The 19,082-nt window shown below is 35.3% G+C and overlaps 1 protein-coding gene across 3 annotated transcripts in view; it reads right to left on the bottom strand.

Annotated features, from left to right (window-relative positions):
* Window positions 1–9,964: 9,964 nt before the first annotated feature.
* LOC145687831 (ras association domain-containing protein 5-like) overlaps window positions 9,965–19,082 on the bottom strand; it is a 270,682-nt gene continuing 261,564 nt past the window's right edge. For all 3 annotated transcript variants that reach the window (XM_081761284.1, XM_081761283.1, XM_081761285.1), the window contains one exon: window positions 9,965–17,949. In XM_081761284.1, coding sequence (XP_081617410.1) covers window positions 17,743–17,949 — 207 coding nt within the window. In that variant the 3' untranslated portion in view covers window positions 9,965–17,742. The remainder of the gene's footprint in view (window positions 17,950–19,082) is intronic.

Genomic DNA, 19,082 nt, shown 5'->3' on the forward strand with positions numbered 1-19,082 from the left:
ACAGTGTTTGTGCAATTATGAGTGTAATGATCATTATATGTCTGGCATTTCTCGCAGCGGATTGGAAAACGAGGAGGCGTTCGAGACGGTTATACCTTCTAACGGCGGCGATATACATAGGCCCCATTAGCTAATAGATGATCTATGGTTTGTTGTAGGTCGTCCAAGACAAGAACGAGGTATGTAGGGCCAGTGTTGTTACGTATCCTGATATATTTCTTGATTTCGAGACCCTCGTAGCGAAGCTCTTCAAATATCTCATCTTCGGTGAGTTCAGGTTCAATGCCCCTGATAACAACTGATAGCAATGGTGGACGACGAGGAGATGGAGGTGATTTTAGTTGGCTTGGGGTAAGAAGCGTCAGCACAGCCTGTGGGCCAAAGATTTCAAAGATAGCCTTGTTTCGAACATGTATATGGAAGTTAGGATTGGGAGATTTCAAGATGATGCCGTCCTTAGTAGATATAATTTGATGCACATCTGCGCGCGGTACATATTTATCAATTTGCATGAAGATTACTCGTGCAGTTCGGTATTTAGTGTCGAAGTTCTTTAATATGAAATTATACATTATACCCCGATTAGCTGGCAAAGTGGGAGATGGTGGAGCATTAGCCCAGTCTATATCGGTGTTTCTCACATTCATTGAGCCAGTGGAACCTTCTTCATCAGAGCTATATTGCCGTGGTTTCTTACACTCTGATTGCTTGGAGTGTCCGATTGGAGATCATGAGCGAGATCGAGACTCAGCCTGTTTCGAGGTGTCTGCTTTACTGGTGTTCGTACCAGCAGAGGGACCTGGTTTTGTAGCTGTGCCCTTCGCTCCCGTCGGGGATTGGGGCATGTTGGCGATTTAACCTAGCAGGGTATGTAACTCGAATGAAAGTTTTTCAAGGCAATCGGATGAAGGAGGTGCTAGGGGAAGCCCACTGTGGCTCTCACTTGAGGCAGCAATACGTCCTCGCGGAGATGTCGGTCAGTGCAAGCACTGGCCCTCCACAAAAAGAGGTGAAGAAGCGACTAAGTGATGATAGCCAAGGACTCCCACTTTAGTCAGCAATACGGACTGCAAGGGGATGTCGATTGTCTGTAGCAGAACAATCCTCCCTAAATTAACAAAGTTACTATTAGATGCTCACAGAGCTTTAGTAATCATTCTCAGACCTATGAATCGCTGAATTCTGAGTTGTGGACACCAAGACATCACCTTCAGAGCATATGAAAAATACCTTGTTACTGGCTGTGAGTATTTGCATCGTTTTTTACTGTTTGGTATGAGTAAAGCTTTGCGAAATACATTTCGCATTTATGGTAAGTGACTAATAACATTCTATGTTTTCTGTAATCGGTCACAATAATATTGTTGTAAACCTGTATATCTGACAATAGTTACACAGATAGCTGTGCTTCCATGTATTCTCTTTATTTGTTATTCTTGTGTCTTAGCACGTATGAACAGAAGATGGCATAACTGTTGCTTATGTAACTATTGTCAGACAGGTTTACAACAATATTATTGTGGTCGATAACAGGAAACACAGAACATTATTCGTTACTTGGCACAAGTACTAAATATATTTCGCAAAGCTTTGCTCATATTAAACGATAAATACAAATGCAAATTCTCTCAGGTAGTAACAAGTTATTTCTCATATGCTCAGAAGGCCATGTGGTTGGTGCTGAATTGTTTCAACACCCCATTGTCTTGTTTCAACACCCCATTTTTACAGTGTACGTTTATATGTTTGTCCCCAATTCTTTCGACAATGAGATCTTTAAAACCACACGTGCTAGAAACGTGCCGTTTTCGCTGACCGATTCCAAACTTTGTGTAGGTTGTCCAGTTCTTATTCAAATTTTCAAAAACCGTGTCATCATTGTTCTATTCAACATTTTAGGGGTCGTTTTGAGCCCATAAGATTAACATTGTAGCAGGCAGAAACTACGGTGTTGCAGGCAAGCCGGTCCGGCAACCAGTAGAGAAGTTACGTATGGCGGGTTGACGGACATTGCAGGCGCTTTACTCATATTTCAATGGCCAAACGTACTGCATGCTGGCAACTTCAAAGGCCTCAAGAGACGCAATGAGGCGTACTCGGACGGATATGGATTTATTGAAAAAAAAATATTTCCACTTAATATTGTGTTACTTCTACAAATTTGCTACAAACACACTCTAACATCTACAAGCAATTCACTTCCTTGTGAGTCTCCTGTCCTTTACTTGTGTGAGTAAGGAGACATGCACAGTGGCAAGGAGATTCATCTTCATTACAGAACGATGCGCTGAGTAAACAGCGCAGGTTCAGCTAGTATATATTATAAAATTCAAAGTGACTATGTTTGTGACTCTCAATCTCTTGAACCAGCCGACCAATCTCGATAAAATTTTTAACATAGATAAGGTTCGACCTAGAAGTGTTTTTGTCATTTCACTTTGACCGTAGAGCTGGGGGAGGGGGAACAGGGCCGGCTTAGGTGGTGCGGGGCTCCAGGTTTACAACTAACTTCCACCAAGGTCTGTAGAGCCAATTATAGAAAGAGAGAGAGGGAGAGAGAGAACTCTCCCTGCTGGTCTAGTGGTTAGCGTCTGCGCCTGTGGTATACAAAGTTTCGAGCCCCATCGCAGGGGACGATCTATCTATGATGAACCCTGTAAACAGTTTTCAGTGTTGCCAGTCTGATTTTAACGTTGTAAAGAAATAATAATTTCGTCATATTTTATACCCCACATGGAGGACGCCTGGACCGACATGGTAGTGCGTGAAAGTTAATACACTAACCATATATAAGCTACATTGCTATATAAAATTTTACATACATGTAAAATCTTCAAGTATATGGACATAGTCATAACACTACTTGTTTTAGTGGGTGTGAAATGATTTACTTAAACAATTAATTTAGTTTTGTTCAGAAAAGACAAGACAAGACAAGAAGTGTTGGTTCGGCCCCGCGTAGGAGGTCAGAACGTCTAGTTCTCAGATTACTTTGTCCAGAGAGAAAATTGTTGAATGATTTTGTTTTTGTAGATGAAGGTGACATTTTTCCATCTACAAAATGTTCTGGTGAAGACGCTCACCTTGTTCATTGCTTATAACAGCTAATTTTTCAAAGAAATAACTCAAATGGAAATGCAGACAGTGAATGAATTTTAAAATACAAACTTCACCCTTGTGCCTCACAATTTTTCAAGAAGGTTCTGTACAGTATTTCATAGTTTTCCTCTCTTACAAGTACACTTATCGATGTCGAAATCTAGTTTCTTAAGAAGTGTGGAATATCAAGAAACGAGCGTAGGTAAAATTTAAAGTGTTTCCGTCCATAAAGATGGCCGCAGTGGTCGAAAACCTGATTGATCAGAATAACCTATAACAACGTGTTTCAAGTTTGAAAATTTCATTTGTAAAACAGGTAAAGGGATGAGAAACAAAAACACATTAACCGACACCGTAAGGAAATAGACATCTATTTGAGGGTACGCTTATCATGGTCGCCATCTTTAAGTCTACCATCTTGTATCTCGCTCGATTTTTTTAAATAGGAAGGGGGTCATGCAATGAATGAAATTGGGCTAGAATTTTACGAGTAATACAATGGTGAAGTCTATGTTTCCATAAGGTTATATTTGTAAGATATAATGAAATGTACATTGATATGAATTCATTAGTTGAAAGATGTTTAAAAGCTGTATCTTTTTGAAAAGAATTCAAGTCACGAAAACTTAATGTACGCTAGTGAGAACATCGTAGGTAGCTACTTCTGAAAAGTATAATCAGGTTGAAATCGTTATCGACTGCTCACAAAATGAAATGGTGATGAGACAATCACAAACCTTAAGGAACTGATGGAAGATGATGACATATTTTCCATTGGATTATTCGAGTTAGAAGACAAACCTTCATAAGCAGCCACCTATTCAGTACACACTAGTATACATTCGGTTTTCCTGACTTGATTTTATTTAAAATACATCCACAGGATTTTTCGCAGGAGAGGGCAAAGTTTGTCCTCTGGTTTTGTATTTGTAATATAGCTACAATAAGAGTAAGGGTATGCAAAGAAGTCGCACTGAAGCTGATTTATTTGATACCATCTCGGTATTCACGGTAGTATCACATGACGTAATCAGTAAGAACCCCAGGAACTTTTACTTAATGGAATGTTCAAAATAAAAGGTGTGTGCACCCAGAATAATGATAAACATTTCTACACAAACATTTTTAAGCCCAGGGGTGTTTGTAGGAAATTTGTGGGAATGTTAGGGGTGTTGGGTGTGCAGAATACTCCCTGGACATACCTATTTTTACAACAGAAGTTGTAAACGCAAAAAAATAATTAAAAAATAAAGAAACTACTGCAGCATTAAATTCAGAAAATATTTGCTTATGCCTGGAAACTTAATACAAACTATCCATTTACTTGTTAGGGAGAGGCCATATCCACCCTTGCGGAGTCCATGGGTGTATCTGTATTGCAATATGTTGTGTGTGTTTGACAACCGAGAGTAGCAGAGCCATCTAAAGGTACCATAGTCACTTGGCCAGGGGCCCCGCAAGTAAAATAGCATATATTAATTACATTTATTAGGAGCAAAATTTAGTAATAGGTACCACAACACTTGTTTGCTCTGGGGCCTTATATGTTGTTAAAACGGCACTGGAGAGTAGAATAAACAGCACTGGTGCGGGGCGGCAATCAATCCAATCGGCTTAAGGCCGACCCTGAGGGGGAATTATAAATAAATAATTGAACTAAAGGACCAATCGTGATCAAATTTTCAACATAAATGAGGTTCGTATCTATAATGGTCGTGTATGTAATGTCTATAATGAGGTTCGTATCATTTCACTTTGATGAAGCAACTGAGGGAGGGGGAGGACGGGGAGAAATACATGAAGCAATACATATATAAAAATATAAGTGAATAATATAAGTGAATATATGAGTTAATAACTCTTGGACCACCCGATCGATCTCAATCAAATTTTCAACATATATGAGTTTTGAACCAGGAAACTTTTGTATTATTTCACTTTGACGGTACATCTTCGGGGAGTGGAAGTAGAGGAAGGGAAATATGTGAAAATGAATAAAACTAAACAACTCTTGAACCACCCGACCAATCTCGATCAAACTTTAAACATAGACACGCTTTCGACCGTTTTTGTCATTTCACTTTTACGGCGCAGCTTAGGGGAGGGAGAGGGGGAGATATATGTTAAAAAATAAAAATAAAAGTGACTGTCTTTGTGACTTCATCACGCCTAAACAACCCGACTGATCTGAATCAAATTTTTAACCTAGATGAGGTTCGGACTTGGGGTGGTTTTTAACGTAACACTTTGACGTTAGAACTTAGGGGAGGGGAGGGGAGAGATATATAAAAATAAATAAAACCTAATAACTCTTGAACCACAGAACCGATCTCGGTCAAATTTTCAACATAGGTGAGATTTGGGACCGCAAAGTTTTATCTTTTTATAGTTTCACTTTGATTGTAGAACCTAGGGGAGTAGGGGGAGAAACATTAAAAGTGATCAAAAATGGCCAATTTATATATTTTACGAAATGGCCGAAAATGGCCTAGAGGTGATTTTTATATAAAACTAAATAAAACATAACTCTTAAACCACCTAACTGATCTTGATCAAATTTTCAACATAGATGACGTTCGGGCAGGGATAATGTTTATTATTTAATTTTGGGAGGGGGAGCGGAAGTCTGATGAAGACACAGTGATTGTGTTGAAACTGTTACGTGATTGTGTTTTTTTCATATTATCATATAGCCTTGCTCAGTGTGTTATTGTGTATTAGTACAATATGCTTTAGTATATAGGATACACCCAATATATTAAATTTTCTTCTTTCTTTAAATAAATAAAATAATTTAAATAAAAAAATTCTTTTCCGGTTAAAATTGTTTGGTTGGAAACTACTGCGGCAAAGCGAACATCAGAAAGGAATTAATAACTGTTGAAAAATGGTGCTTTTACCGAAACTCAACCATTGGCCAATAGTAATTTGATTACTAGAGTGGTGGTCCATCTTGTTCCCTAAAATTGTGAACAATTGAAAGGGGTACGTTATGATTCACTCCTTAATTTGAGCAGATTGAATACAAGGTCCCTGGAAAGATATGTCTAGAAAACGGTCCATCTCCAGACCCATAGCTAGGGAGGGGCTAGGAGGGTAATGCCCCACCTAAATTATTTTTGCCCCTCTAAAAAATAACGCTGCCGACAATTTTCCAACTGACTCAAAACCAGTGAAATTCTTGCAATTATATTTACAAAATTAAATTCAACTTTGCGAATTCTACTCATTTCTGTGTAAAATTATATGCTTCTTACTAGATCCATCAAATATCTTCCATTGCCTTCATTCATTTCAAGAATTTCAAACCGTACCCTATTATTGCAACCATGACAAGCATCCAAGAATACCAAGTGCACTTCCAAACAACAGTGTGATAGTCCACAACGTTAGCTGTGTATATTAATAAACTGTAGTGTGTCGCTTATTTTGGAAGGTAGAAAATTGAGTGCAGACGTTGAGTAAAACATATACTTCTATTTTGTATTGATATAATCAAAATTGCTGTAATATAATTTTTTTCTAATGTTTAAAAATGAATAATTCAATTTTAATTATTAATATGAAACAAAGTACCTCGGAAAGAGCTTGTATTAAACACACAAAAAATACGGTTTAGATAATTCAAAAATAAATACAGATTCTGTAAATAAAAGTAAATGTACAATTTTATGGTGTTCTTTGATGTCTGCCCCCTCAGTCTTCATTTCTGCCCCCCTAATAAATCAGGCTGGCCACGGGCCTGTCCATATCACCCCAAGGTTTTATGAAAGAGTAGATTGCTCCTTGGAAGATGTAGATGATTTTAACATTTTTTTTTCAAGGATTAAAAAATGAAGTTCATATACGCGTATTTCCGTAGAGGTTATCCCTTAAAATAATTTCGTAATTTTAATAGGTGTATTTTTAGTTTGGTGCTAAACTAATATTTCAAAATCATCTTAGGAAGGGGATATCCTAAGGTTCACGTCTATGTTAATGTATTGGGATTTTAGCATCAGTGGGAGGCAAAAACATGGGATTGGGGATAGTGCGTAGTAAAGGTTAGTTTTCTTCATGAATAGTTATCCATTTCTCCACTACAAAGAACTAGAGACTTAGCCGGGTTTTTGTTGGTTAGTTTTGAGTTTAATGTTCCTTTCTGTACCTCGTCCTCTCCTAACAAAACCGGCGAGGCTCACTTTTCATTGTGGATTGTATGTTGTGAAGTGAAAAGAGCAAATAATTACCATTGGAGGCTAGAGCCGTCTCCGGACCGTCCTGGAATTGAAAGTTCAAATATCATCGCAGCAGAAGCAGTCCGTGGAGGAAGTCCAGGCCACCATCTAGATATTATCATTGAGCTAAATTACAACAATCCATTTATCGGCTCTGGCAAAATTGACGGGATACGAAATTCAAACGTCAACGTTAGTTTGGTTTCATCAATTCCCAGCCAGGAAGTTAAAGAGCACTTCGGAGAGCCAATCTATCCTTTAAAACAACTACAGCATCATCAAGGCAAGTGCTCATTTCCTATCCTGATAGTTAAATCTTTTTCTCCCTCTTTTATCTTCTACCCAATCTAATCGCTATTTTATCAATTTGAAATTGTTGAGTTTCATTTATGCACTGAAGCATAACCTATCATTATAACAGTTGCGTGTGAGTTGTCAGTTCTTATCCCATTTACATCCCATTGTTTCAGTAATTTATGGTTATTCATGAGTGAATTACAGGTTAATATCTCTGCTAATTGAACTGACGATCACCATCAGCACAATACACATCCGAAACACGAACGTCCACTGTGAATTGAACCCGGGTCCTTCTCACCAGTGACACGTATGCTAACAGCATAATCACGGGGTAACTCAGAATAGCATTTGTGCGGAAGCATAGGACTTTCAGGTACACAAAAAGCTTTCAGTGTGTTGGAACTAGTGCAAGGTAGATTATAAGAGTGCAAGGTGGATTTCAAATCAATTCGCCATCAAAGACAAAACAAAGATGCTGGAATAGCGAAATAAATGGTTGTTTGTGTGCCAGAAAGAAGCAGGCAAGAGTTACTTGCCGAGGTAGGGAACTGCTACGAGAATCCTTTATCAGGGGTTCTCAAAAAATAACACGTTGCGCAAGCCAAGAATTACACACATCTCACATAACTGGTGCATCATACGCAAAACACCATTTGCTCTCACTCGTGAAGGTAATTTCTGTTATCAATTCTGTTTGGAATTTTGGCAACGTGTGAAGAAGCTTGTGTTCAGTAGTAGGGCATGTTTCAATCTACCTGATGAGACCAACCGAACGTTTAGCTTTCAGGAGTACCAGACTGATGAGGAACGAGCATTGAAGAGAATTGTCACAAAGATCCGTAGAGTTAATATCACATAATTGACTTCAGGCCTTAATAAGCATCTGGAATGGCCTGTTTCTGCAATCATATCCCAACGAGATCTCTATATACTGAAAACCTGTGGTTGGAAAGCGATTTCAAAAACTTTGATTATGCGAAATGACGCAAAAAAGATAACACGAAACATGGACCATAAATAAATGGAACAGCGTAATATGGTTTCATGTATGATCTTTACGCTTGTTTCCAACATCAGGTCGGCTTTATGCACGGGGATGCGCAAAGAGGTGTATGGTCCGAGCAGCCTACTTCATGGCGATAGGTATGGGCTGGTGTGAGCCGCAATTTCATAGTATTATCTTGCTCTTATTATTGCTTTCAAAAGACCGATCACTGCTAGGGATTATGTTGACATTTTAGGTGGCCAGATGCATCCTATAATACAGTAGTGTTCTTAACAAAGACACAGTAACGCACTCATTTTCGATCTGTTGTTAGAAACACTGTTTCCTGTTGTACGATTTCCTTCTGCCGTAACTGTATGCTCGTTGTCGAATCTTTCCTCGAAAGTTAGAACAGTTTTTGATCTTCGTTTGATGTTTTGCTTTAAAAGAAATCGAAGGCATTATGTATCGTACGAGTTCAATCCTCATCCGATCGAGATCAAAATTGGCTTTGCGATAGATCTTGATGTGCTATATAAACTGTGAAAGATTGTGGATTGTAGGTTTCTGGCTCCTAAATTATGCACAATCGAAAATCTTTGAAATGAAATCTTTAAGTGTTACGTCCCACTGTTATGCCGGTTAGGTTAAAGGAGACGGTGATGATGAGAGATGAGTGAAAATGGTGGAATGAAGGAAGTGGGAGAAAACGGACGGGCATGGTGTTTGTCCAACACAAAGACCACACAGCGCGAGCTGGGATAGAACCAGGGACCCCAAGCACCGGAGGTGAACGCTCTACCACCGAGCCACCGCGCCTCCATTATGCACAATCGAATTTCGAAACCAATTCATTGGGCAGAATAAAAATGTAATAAATGCAAGCACTGTTTAAATAGTTAAAGAGTTAATAGTTATTAGTTATTAGCAGTAATTACTATTACTGTTAGACAAAAAGATCAAGTAAAGGACGACTTTTTACGACTGATATGTATTTGACGTGTGCGAATATATTTCACTCGTAACTTGACATTTAAAGGTTCTACTATACTTACAGATGACTTAGAATTATCTTGACGTCATCCATCATAGCTAATGGTTTCCATTGAAGCCGGTGAAGATTAAATATCTTTTGTTTGAGAATAACGACCAACTAATGTAAAGAAAATGTAGGGTATTTTGGCACAAACAGGGATAATTTGCTTCTCATACGCCTTCTCAACTTCATCATCATTCGTCAATAGCTTTACTTCAATCATTAGCCATCATCATCACTGACAAATCAATAACTGTTTGAAAAATGAGATTTATTAATTTAAGCAGGTTTTCGAATAAATTAGGACGTTAGTAACAAACGTTTACAGAGGAAAGAACAAGACTCTTTATTGCTCGTGAATAAAAGGCAAATATTCTACAAAGAGTCAAGTTACACAACTATGGTGCAATTTCGAAAGTTCAGGGTTACTAAATTTCTGACACATTTCAATAAGTTTCTATTTCAGCAGTCATTTGGGTGATACTAAGGCTTACTGCTGTGTGCAATGCACAATTACGGAACTACAGGAACCTTGATCTTTCTTCTAAGACAACCATTATGAAAGGCACAAGCCTAACCTTCACACACTACCAACTTGAGGCCTGATAGTTCTACAATGTGCTATGAATTGTGTTACCCTGCACGTACTATAGTAAATCATGTTTACACTGGCTGGCACTTAAACTCTCATAATTGTTTAACAATTGACTAATTACCAACACAGCCACTTATATAATTTATTTACAATTTATTAACTTTTTAATAATGCTCACACATTTGTCCTAAACTATTCTGAACTTTACACACAAGTACCAATTTTTCATTCAAAATTTAGAAACAATTAACACAGATTCATTTGAAATGTTTCAATTTGCCTTTACAACAATGCCCTGCCAAATTCCGAAAGGTAAAATTTTGGACCTTACAATATTTTCCTATTGTTCAATATCAGATTTAGCTTTAGCATCATCAATGTGATTTGCAGTCTATTGAATCTTACTGCAAAATATGTAGCTTTTAAACCGATGGCTTTACAAATTACAATTAACCAAATTTTTAATACGAGTTCACAATGTTTAATTTCCTTATTTTCACTGAAAAGTTACAGTACTTTGAATATGCAACCAACTTATCAGTAATTTAAGACATAGTAGTTGGCATAATGTGTGCGAGATATACGAAACATTATTCTGAAAGTAGCAAGAAAACATTCACATTTTTAAATGAAAATATATTTCCTTGAAATATATGTCTAAGCTCGTATATATGGTACACGGAGATTTCTTCCTAATACTGTTAGATAGTTCTTTTAAATATCATTCGTGAACATAGCGTATTGTGATATTTCTCAAGTGCAATGGACTCGATTAAGAGGCTCCATCACGGCGAAATTAAAATACCACTAATTTTACAGTAATTATGTGATATCTTCAAATAAATAAAAGATAATCGAAAAGTGGAACAAGGGCTCACTAGACAATATTACTTTACATGAGATACCGTTATCACGACTCACTTATCTGCTTTCGATTTCCAGCCAGTTAGAAAATCGGCATTTATTTTCGCGTTTCTAAATGGTTGCAAACGGAAAGCTACTAGGTGACTCGTGATAACGGTACCTCATGCAAAATAACATTTTCTAGCGAGCTCTTGTTCCACATTTCGATTGTATTTTATCTACTTGAAGATATCACATTATTACTGTAAAATTTGCGGCATTTTAACTTCGTTGTGATTAGGCCTCTTAAGCAGATATTAATGCCAAAAAGAAACGGCTAGTTATACCAGTAAGTATGTACCATCCGAATACCATTTGCTGGTAACTGGAATAAAATCAGGACAACATATTTATAGTATATGGAATTTAATCCGAAAATAGCCAATTGCGAGATAGCTTTACTGTGCATTATAAATAAGTTTGGTCCTGTTAATAGTAAAAGAATATCAAACATTACAAATATATATATATATATATATATATATATATATATATATATATATTCTTAGGAAAAAAAATTCAAAGAATACTTTATCCTGCAAACACGAGTTAACGATTTTCTGCTTTCACTTCAAACACGTTGGACTTAAGCTATCAGAAGTTTGAATGATAATGATGTATATAACAATAAGAAAGTGATTACATTAAATTGTAACAATAATTATACGACTGAATCTATAATTGGCATATATTAATGTTTCCGTTATATACTACAGTATGCGCATTCACAATGACTTCAAGGAATACAAATTCAAGAAAATATGAGGTAGCTTAATGATTATGAATCGGTAGTGTTAGGGAAACATATTTAGAATATTGAAAAACTTATTTTGTCTCAATTATATTTCACAATTTGGCAGAAGCCTAACCCAATATATATTTGCAATTGTTGTAACCATTTTCGAATACATTGGCAGTTCTGTTAGATAATTCCTGACATTATTAGTTTCATGGAGAAATGAATTAATATTGTTTTAAATAAATTAGATTATAATGACGTGGAGGATGCATAATTGGTAGAAAATCGCGGTGCAAGTTACTCATGCAGTATATACTATTAGAATAACTGCGGTCCTGGAAAATTATTTAACGAAGAAATGATAGTAACACCAATTGACATGACTCATTTGGAAACGGATAATAACATGTTTCATATAACGTTTCAGTGCATATCTCCTTCAAGTTATGATGATCTTCTTCTTTTGATTTTCGTTACATTATTATTATTATTATTATTATTATTATTATTATTATTATTATTATTATTATTATTATTATTATTATTATTATTATTATTATTATTATTATTATTATTATTCCTATATCTCAGTCTAAACCTGTTTCAACTTAATCTGATGGCCGTTTCTGGTAAGTGTAGATTATTAGAAAATTTTTTCTCGAAGCAACTCTCTGACCATATGACAGGTGTCAACAATTACTGATTTTTCTAGGGTTGTTAGATGTTTTGCGTTTATCTCTTCCAGTTGTGTCAGAATATTTTTAGGGACAATAGCTGTAGTTGATATAATGATTGGTCTCTATGTAACTTCCTGACATTTCCATGTGTTTTCGATTTTGTCTCCAGGTCTTTATATTTGTTAATTTTCGTACTAAATGTTGTACTATGTTTTCAGTCAATGGCGCTGCTACATTTATTATTTATTTATTTATTTATTTATTTATTTATTTATTTTCACACCACAAGTTACTTAATCGAAATATAATTCCTCAATTTAAGCATTTCTTATCTTAATAATAATAGAACAACAGCCGTTTGCTAATCATTTGTTGCAGTTTTTGCTTTAAAAAATACTTTGCACAAACTTATATTGCTACAAGGTTTTCACAAAGTTTAATGTCTAGCTAATGTGTGTCTTTCTATAAGCAAAATGTGATCGTTCAGATATCTCACGTTTTCAATGCTAAAACAACAGAGAAAGTAATAATTAGCATTGTTGCTTCAAATTTAAAATTAGAAAGTATCCGGTTCGCATCTAGTACACACCCATCCTGACTGAGATTCTTTCAGGGCTTTCCTCGATTATATTACATGAATTCCGAGATTTTTCTTTTATATACAAGCTATAGACTACTTTGTTTCACACGGTTTCTCATTTTTGTTGTTTGTTAACAATTGTGTTGTAAATTCGCTTTACATACATTATCTGGAAGTTTGTTAAATGAATAATAAGGCCAGTCATATTCATCTACAATAAAAACTACATTACTCAGACGAAACTGGCATCAAATTGCACAAACTGGCATTAAATACTGTTTAAAATTGATTATCTTTTCAAGCTGTCATGGAACACTACACCAAACTACCAACTTATTCGAAAATGTAGGCAAATCTACACTTGTGATTGTTTCAATTCTTTAAGATGATTTTGTAGAGAAACTTTTCGACAGCTTTACCAGAACAACTTACTAGCCCACTAGGTTATTAATAACCTTTACATTATTCTCATCTTTCGTAATACAAAAGAGATTTTTATCTGAAAATATTCAGATTTTTTTTATCTATCGAAAAATATCACCCAGAGATTTCAGAGGTTTAAATTCAATTGCACACACTCTAAAAATAGTTATACCATTTTTCTAATTCTCTTTGTTTCATTTTAACAACGTTTTAAGTTTTGACAATGTACTTGGGAATTGTCTTTCAAGAATTAACCTCTAGAACAGAAATGAATCACAAATTCACCACCTGCCTTTTACTTTGGTTGTTCAACTTTCGGGAGGGCAGGGTCTCCCTTTTTCACACCTTCCCTTCAAATTACAAACTAAACGGTTACATTGGTCACGCAACAACATAAAATAGGTACTGAAAGAAGGGTTTACTCGTCTACAAAACGATGGAAAAACATTTGGACTTTCACATTCAAGATTTTTCTTTCTTTATTATTTTCTTACTTCATTGTGATAGATCATTAAAAAAAAATACTAGTATCTATATTTTTCTCTCATATCAAATTTTCACTTCAACAGAACTTTGTTAGTTTGCTTTCATTCTAAAGTGACTAATGCAATTTCGTGCTTCTCTTTTTAAATATAAATTTAAAACGCTTTGATTAAAAGTTGAAACCTACTTTTTATCGAAGTAATCATCTCATTAATAGGTTACATATTAATATCAATGGCTTTCAGTGTACAAGAATAAGAGACACTTCTTAAGAAAGAAAACAACTTGAAGAGGTAGTAGAACATATATTTCCGATTTCGAAACAAGTTCTTAGTCATTAATGGCTTCGACTGAAGAAAGAACCGAGGGACTGATAGTTGAAACTGAACAAGTCTAGAAATGCATACTCAAAGCAACACTATCTTTTGTTTCTAGAATAAACATATCTATACAGGTTATCATTTTTTTGTAACAAAAATTTTAGGAAACCAAAAAAAAAGTATCAAAAATTGCGATCTTGGCCAATAATTAGTTTTTAGATGAGGGGCACAAAATTTTGAACGGCCCGTAAATCGAGTTTTTTTTTTTTTCGGAATAAGCACAACATACTGAGTTAAGTGATACTTTGGGTTACTACACTATATATAGTTCTCCAGATATAAGGCCTACAAGAAAATGTTTAATTGAATTTGATTGAATTGCATCTTTTGATTCAGAAACAGATTCTGACTTAGATAAATTAACGTTTGAATTAGTAGTGTCGCAGCAGAAAGAGACAGAGTAGTTTTTTTTTTCGTTTCCTGAAAAACTGTGCATATTGTGCTTTTGACTTGCTCGGGTTTTATTTATCAACTCTTTAACTGTTGTGAACAGTAGCTGACACAAAGTTATGTTCTTTAATGAGAATCATAAATTTCCAATTAATTTCCAATTTAATGACTAATATTAATAGTAAGAGGTCCACTTCAATTTTTACTAACAATATTTGTCTAGAGTCACTTTTAGCCACATACCTGAATCGGGAAGTGAACAAATTAAGTCTCAAGTTATGAAATGTACTCGAAGAACTACTGTCACACCAATATTTTGAAGTAAAAGAAATATTTTGCGAAATACCTCAAAAGCAAACACTCTTTCCTTTAAAGTGGAAAGATATTATAATTATTGTTCATATTCAACTTGATAATTGGATTTTCTTTCATCCATTTTTTGAGATATTTGAAGATATAGAGATGGATACTTTTCGATATTTCGTCTTTCAGATTCAGTTTTTTGTTAAGTTACTATTTGTAACAAAACTATAACAGTAACAAGGACAAATCCAGAATATTAATTTCGTTTCGGAAAAACTATTCTAAATAGTTAAAATTGTCTCCCTTAAAGATCACGCAAAATTATGATAAAGAATGAAAATATATACAGGAAGGACTGGACCATTTATCATGGAACTCCTTTGTAATTTTCAAACTAAAGCAAATATCGGCATGAGGGGATCGTTCGTAATACTCCACAATATCATCACACTAACAATGCTGCCAACACAACATAAAGTTACGTTGTTTCTTTCAAATGGCATTACGTCAGGTTATTAGAATTTCAAATACAATATTAAACTTATATTTCAGCGCTTCAAACTGAGAACGATATGGTATCACAAAACATCGGAAAACAACCAGGGTTTTAAGGACTTTACGACAGTAATAACGCAAGTAAGATAGACGTGTCAATGTACATTCGCGGTACATTACATTCGAAAAGTACGACCATGATAAAACGGATTTCTAGAAAGTAGGAGAAAACTTTAAAAGGATTGAAAATTTGACTATTTTCACAAGGTTTTATCTGGAAAAAGCGATTAGATAAATATCACGTGGATGGTTTTAAAAGACGTAAATATTGTAACGCTCTTGACAGCAATTTGATATCTCATACCGTTCTGGAGGTATCATAAACATAGTTAAAGCTTGGAATACTGCATAAACTCATCCAACTGCGAGAGCTGGTTGTAGTTACAACCACCAATAATGTTGCTGTAATGTCAAAGAAACAAAAGAAATCAATCGTTATTTTAAAAGAAATGACACAAATACTCTATTTAGCAGTATAATAATCTCTACCCATGCCTTTTCATATCTAGGGAACGGTTTAAGATATCAAATTGCTGTAGATGGCACTTACGAGTATCAAAAATCTGTGCCTAGGTGTGATACTTACCTGATCATGTTTTTGAACTAAAGCCTTTCGAAAAAAAAAAGAAGTCAAACATTCCATAAAATATCTCATATCGTGATCATAGTATTCGACACTAATACAATTTCGATGTGCGTTGTTCCGTCCATCTGAGTTGGATATTACTGTTGTAAAGACTTCCAAAATTTAGACGTTTGTGATACCCTAACGTCCTTAGTTTGCAGTACTTAAGAATAAGTGTGATATTGTTTGTTTTTGTTTAATTTGTAGATTTAAAAATTAAAATAACGTAAATTAGTGACATTTGAAAAATACAACTTTATATTGTGTTAAAAATACTCTTAATCTGGAGGTAATGCAGATTATGTCAAACAGTGTTCCCGCTGATTGTGCAAAATATCAGTGTCTTTTATCTATCACTTTAAATATGACAATAGCGTTTAAAGATAAATGGTCCACCCTGTATATTGAGTCTTGAAACATAATTGTAACCATCCGCTACTGTTGTGGCCAATGAACTTAAATTATTAGGTCTGTGAGCTACTTTACTCAGATTAATTTAGCTTCCTGTTCTAATTTCATCGAAAAAGTTCCTAAGTTATGAAATAATACCATTCAGTTTGGTTGTTATTTGTTATGCGCAATTATGTTTAGTAACAATTATAATTCGTTCTCTCTAATACTGTCGCTTACGTAATTTTTATATAATTTTCATGTTTGTATCGAGTGACGAGCTGAAGAAATATCTCGAATATGAAAGCTGTCTTTATCTTCGCAGACGATATGAGCAAACACTATCTCTCTTAGATCATTTTATATTATTGCATTATTTGAAACTTATATTCTGTACACGCCGGAAACAAAATATACTAAATCCTAACATCAATAGTAATATAATAATTGTTTTTTTGTACAAGCACTGCGGCTACTGGAACTGATATTAAGCTAAGTTCACTGTTGAAATGATACAATTTTTGGTTAACAAACATTACATTGTAAAATGTATCATACAAGGAATCTACACAACACAAACCACTGAACAGGAACTTGGTAGCCAGAGAACAGTCAAAATAACAACAAATTACGTAGAAGACATAACTATGGAAAATTGAGAACTCATAACAAACGTAGAATACTCTTACTTCCTTCAATATTCTGGCTTCTTATCAACGTCAATAGGCCAAAATATAACTCACATACTAAATACTTTTCTTTATTTCACACTGTACATCCTTTGAGTACTTGCACTCATTTTAACCGTATTTCCACGAGGAACGTTGGTTTCGGTTCAGACATGCACCACCAACTTTTAGTACGGAGTACAAATCGACTCCTCAAAAAACAGTCTTTTGAGCTCATCACAAAATGAAATTCCATTCTTGTTATGACTAGATCACTGTCATCCTCAAGTCTTTCACCTAATTTCTAAGAAAAAAACCCTCAACAATTCAACAGCCTCTGTACAGTCTTGCTTATAAACAATCGGAAGATCCAAAGGATTTGGAAGTTATTGACTCAGGAGGCTGTTTGGTTGTCTCCTTCAGCGGAACTTGATTTCTCGATGTCAGTTTCTTCAGGGCACGGTCGAAGGCGCTCCATGGCTTCCTGAATCTTCATCGCCATCAACTGGTACTTTTGACGAACCATTTTCTTATACTCTTCCTCCTCTCGGTCAAGGATTCGTAAGAAGTTGTTCAGCTCAGGTAGTGTGAAAGCTTCCCACTGCAGAAGAAAGCAATAAATTATTAGTCATAATTAAAACGAGCTAATCATTTACACGTTTTCTATCTACAGCCACAAGCAAATGTGCAGTGTTGGGAAGTAACGTAACGCAAGTAACGTTTCCTAGTAAGGCGTTACATTTTTTCCAAAGTAACTGTAACGGTAACGCGTTACAAATTTTTAAGTAACGTACCTAGTTTGCGTTACTTTTTTCGCGTTACATTTCGGATGAGTAACTACAATATATGTACATTTTTTTTCGGAAACAAATGTTTCTTTCCTGTAAGTGAATTTCTCAGAATGAAACAATCGAGCGTGAACTACGTATGTCAGTGACCGACAGTCACAGACACACAGAGAAACAGATAAGTTCGTAGTGCCACTTGCAGTTTTTTGAAGATGAGGACAGCCTTAGGGAAATCACGTGTACTGATTGCAAGCACCTGGAAGATTTTCTCGTAGATTTTGCCAGCTCCAAATCAATACATTCAGTGAGTGAACGAGGAGTGAAATGGTGTCGGTAGTCTATTTTACTTTGATTGGTATTGTTTTTATAAAGATGGAGAACGAAAATATTTTACCGTTCGCACATTTGAAAGAATACTTTTTTTCTTAAGAACTGAGGATGATGGTGGACAGAATTTAAAAGTAAAGTGTCTGAAGTGTCACGGCAGAAAATATTTATCAACAACTAGGGTACCATAATTAACGATTTACAATAAGGGTTTAATATGAATAAACTGTGTTCTGATGAGCAGGACTACTTTATTAGTAGAAAATAGTTTGCTGATGATATGTGATATTGGAATTCTTTCAGATCAGTTTGCTTATCCTACAGTCCAGTTGATTACAGAGTAGTGTAATGTTTCTCTATATTCTTTATTTTTAATTTTACAAAACAACATTGTTATTATTATATAATTAGTTTAGCAGAAATGTTAATAAGCAACCACTTTTCTAACGCATAGGGATGAGCACGAGTCAAGCTAAAACTCGACTCGACTCGCATTCAAGTCGAGTTTCGAGTCAAGTCAAGGGTAATATCCTCGAGTCGAGTTCCGAGCCGATTCAGTTTTTCACGTCGAGTTTCGAGTCCAGTCGAGTTTGATACATGGCTCGTTCGTTTTAAGTCG

The sequence above is a fragment of the Thermobia domestica genome, chromosome 6 (assembly GCF_964235325.1).
Source record: "Thermobia domestica chromosome 6, izTheDome1.hap1.1, whole genome shotgun sequence".
NCBI classification, from domain to species: domain Eukaryota; kingdom Metazoa; phylum Arthropoda; class Insecta; order Zygentoma; family Lepismatidae; genus Thermobia; species Thermobia domestica.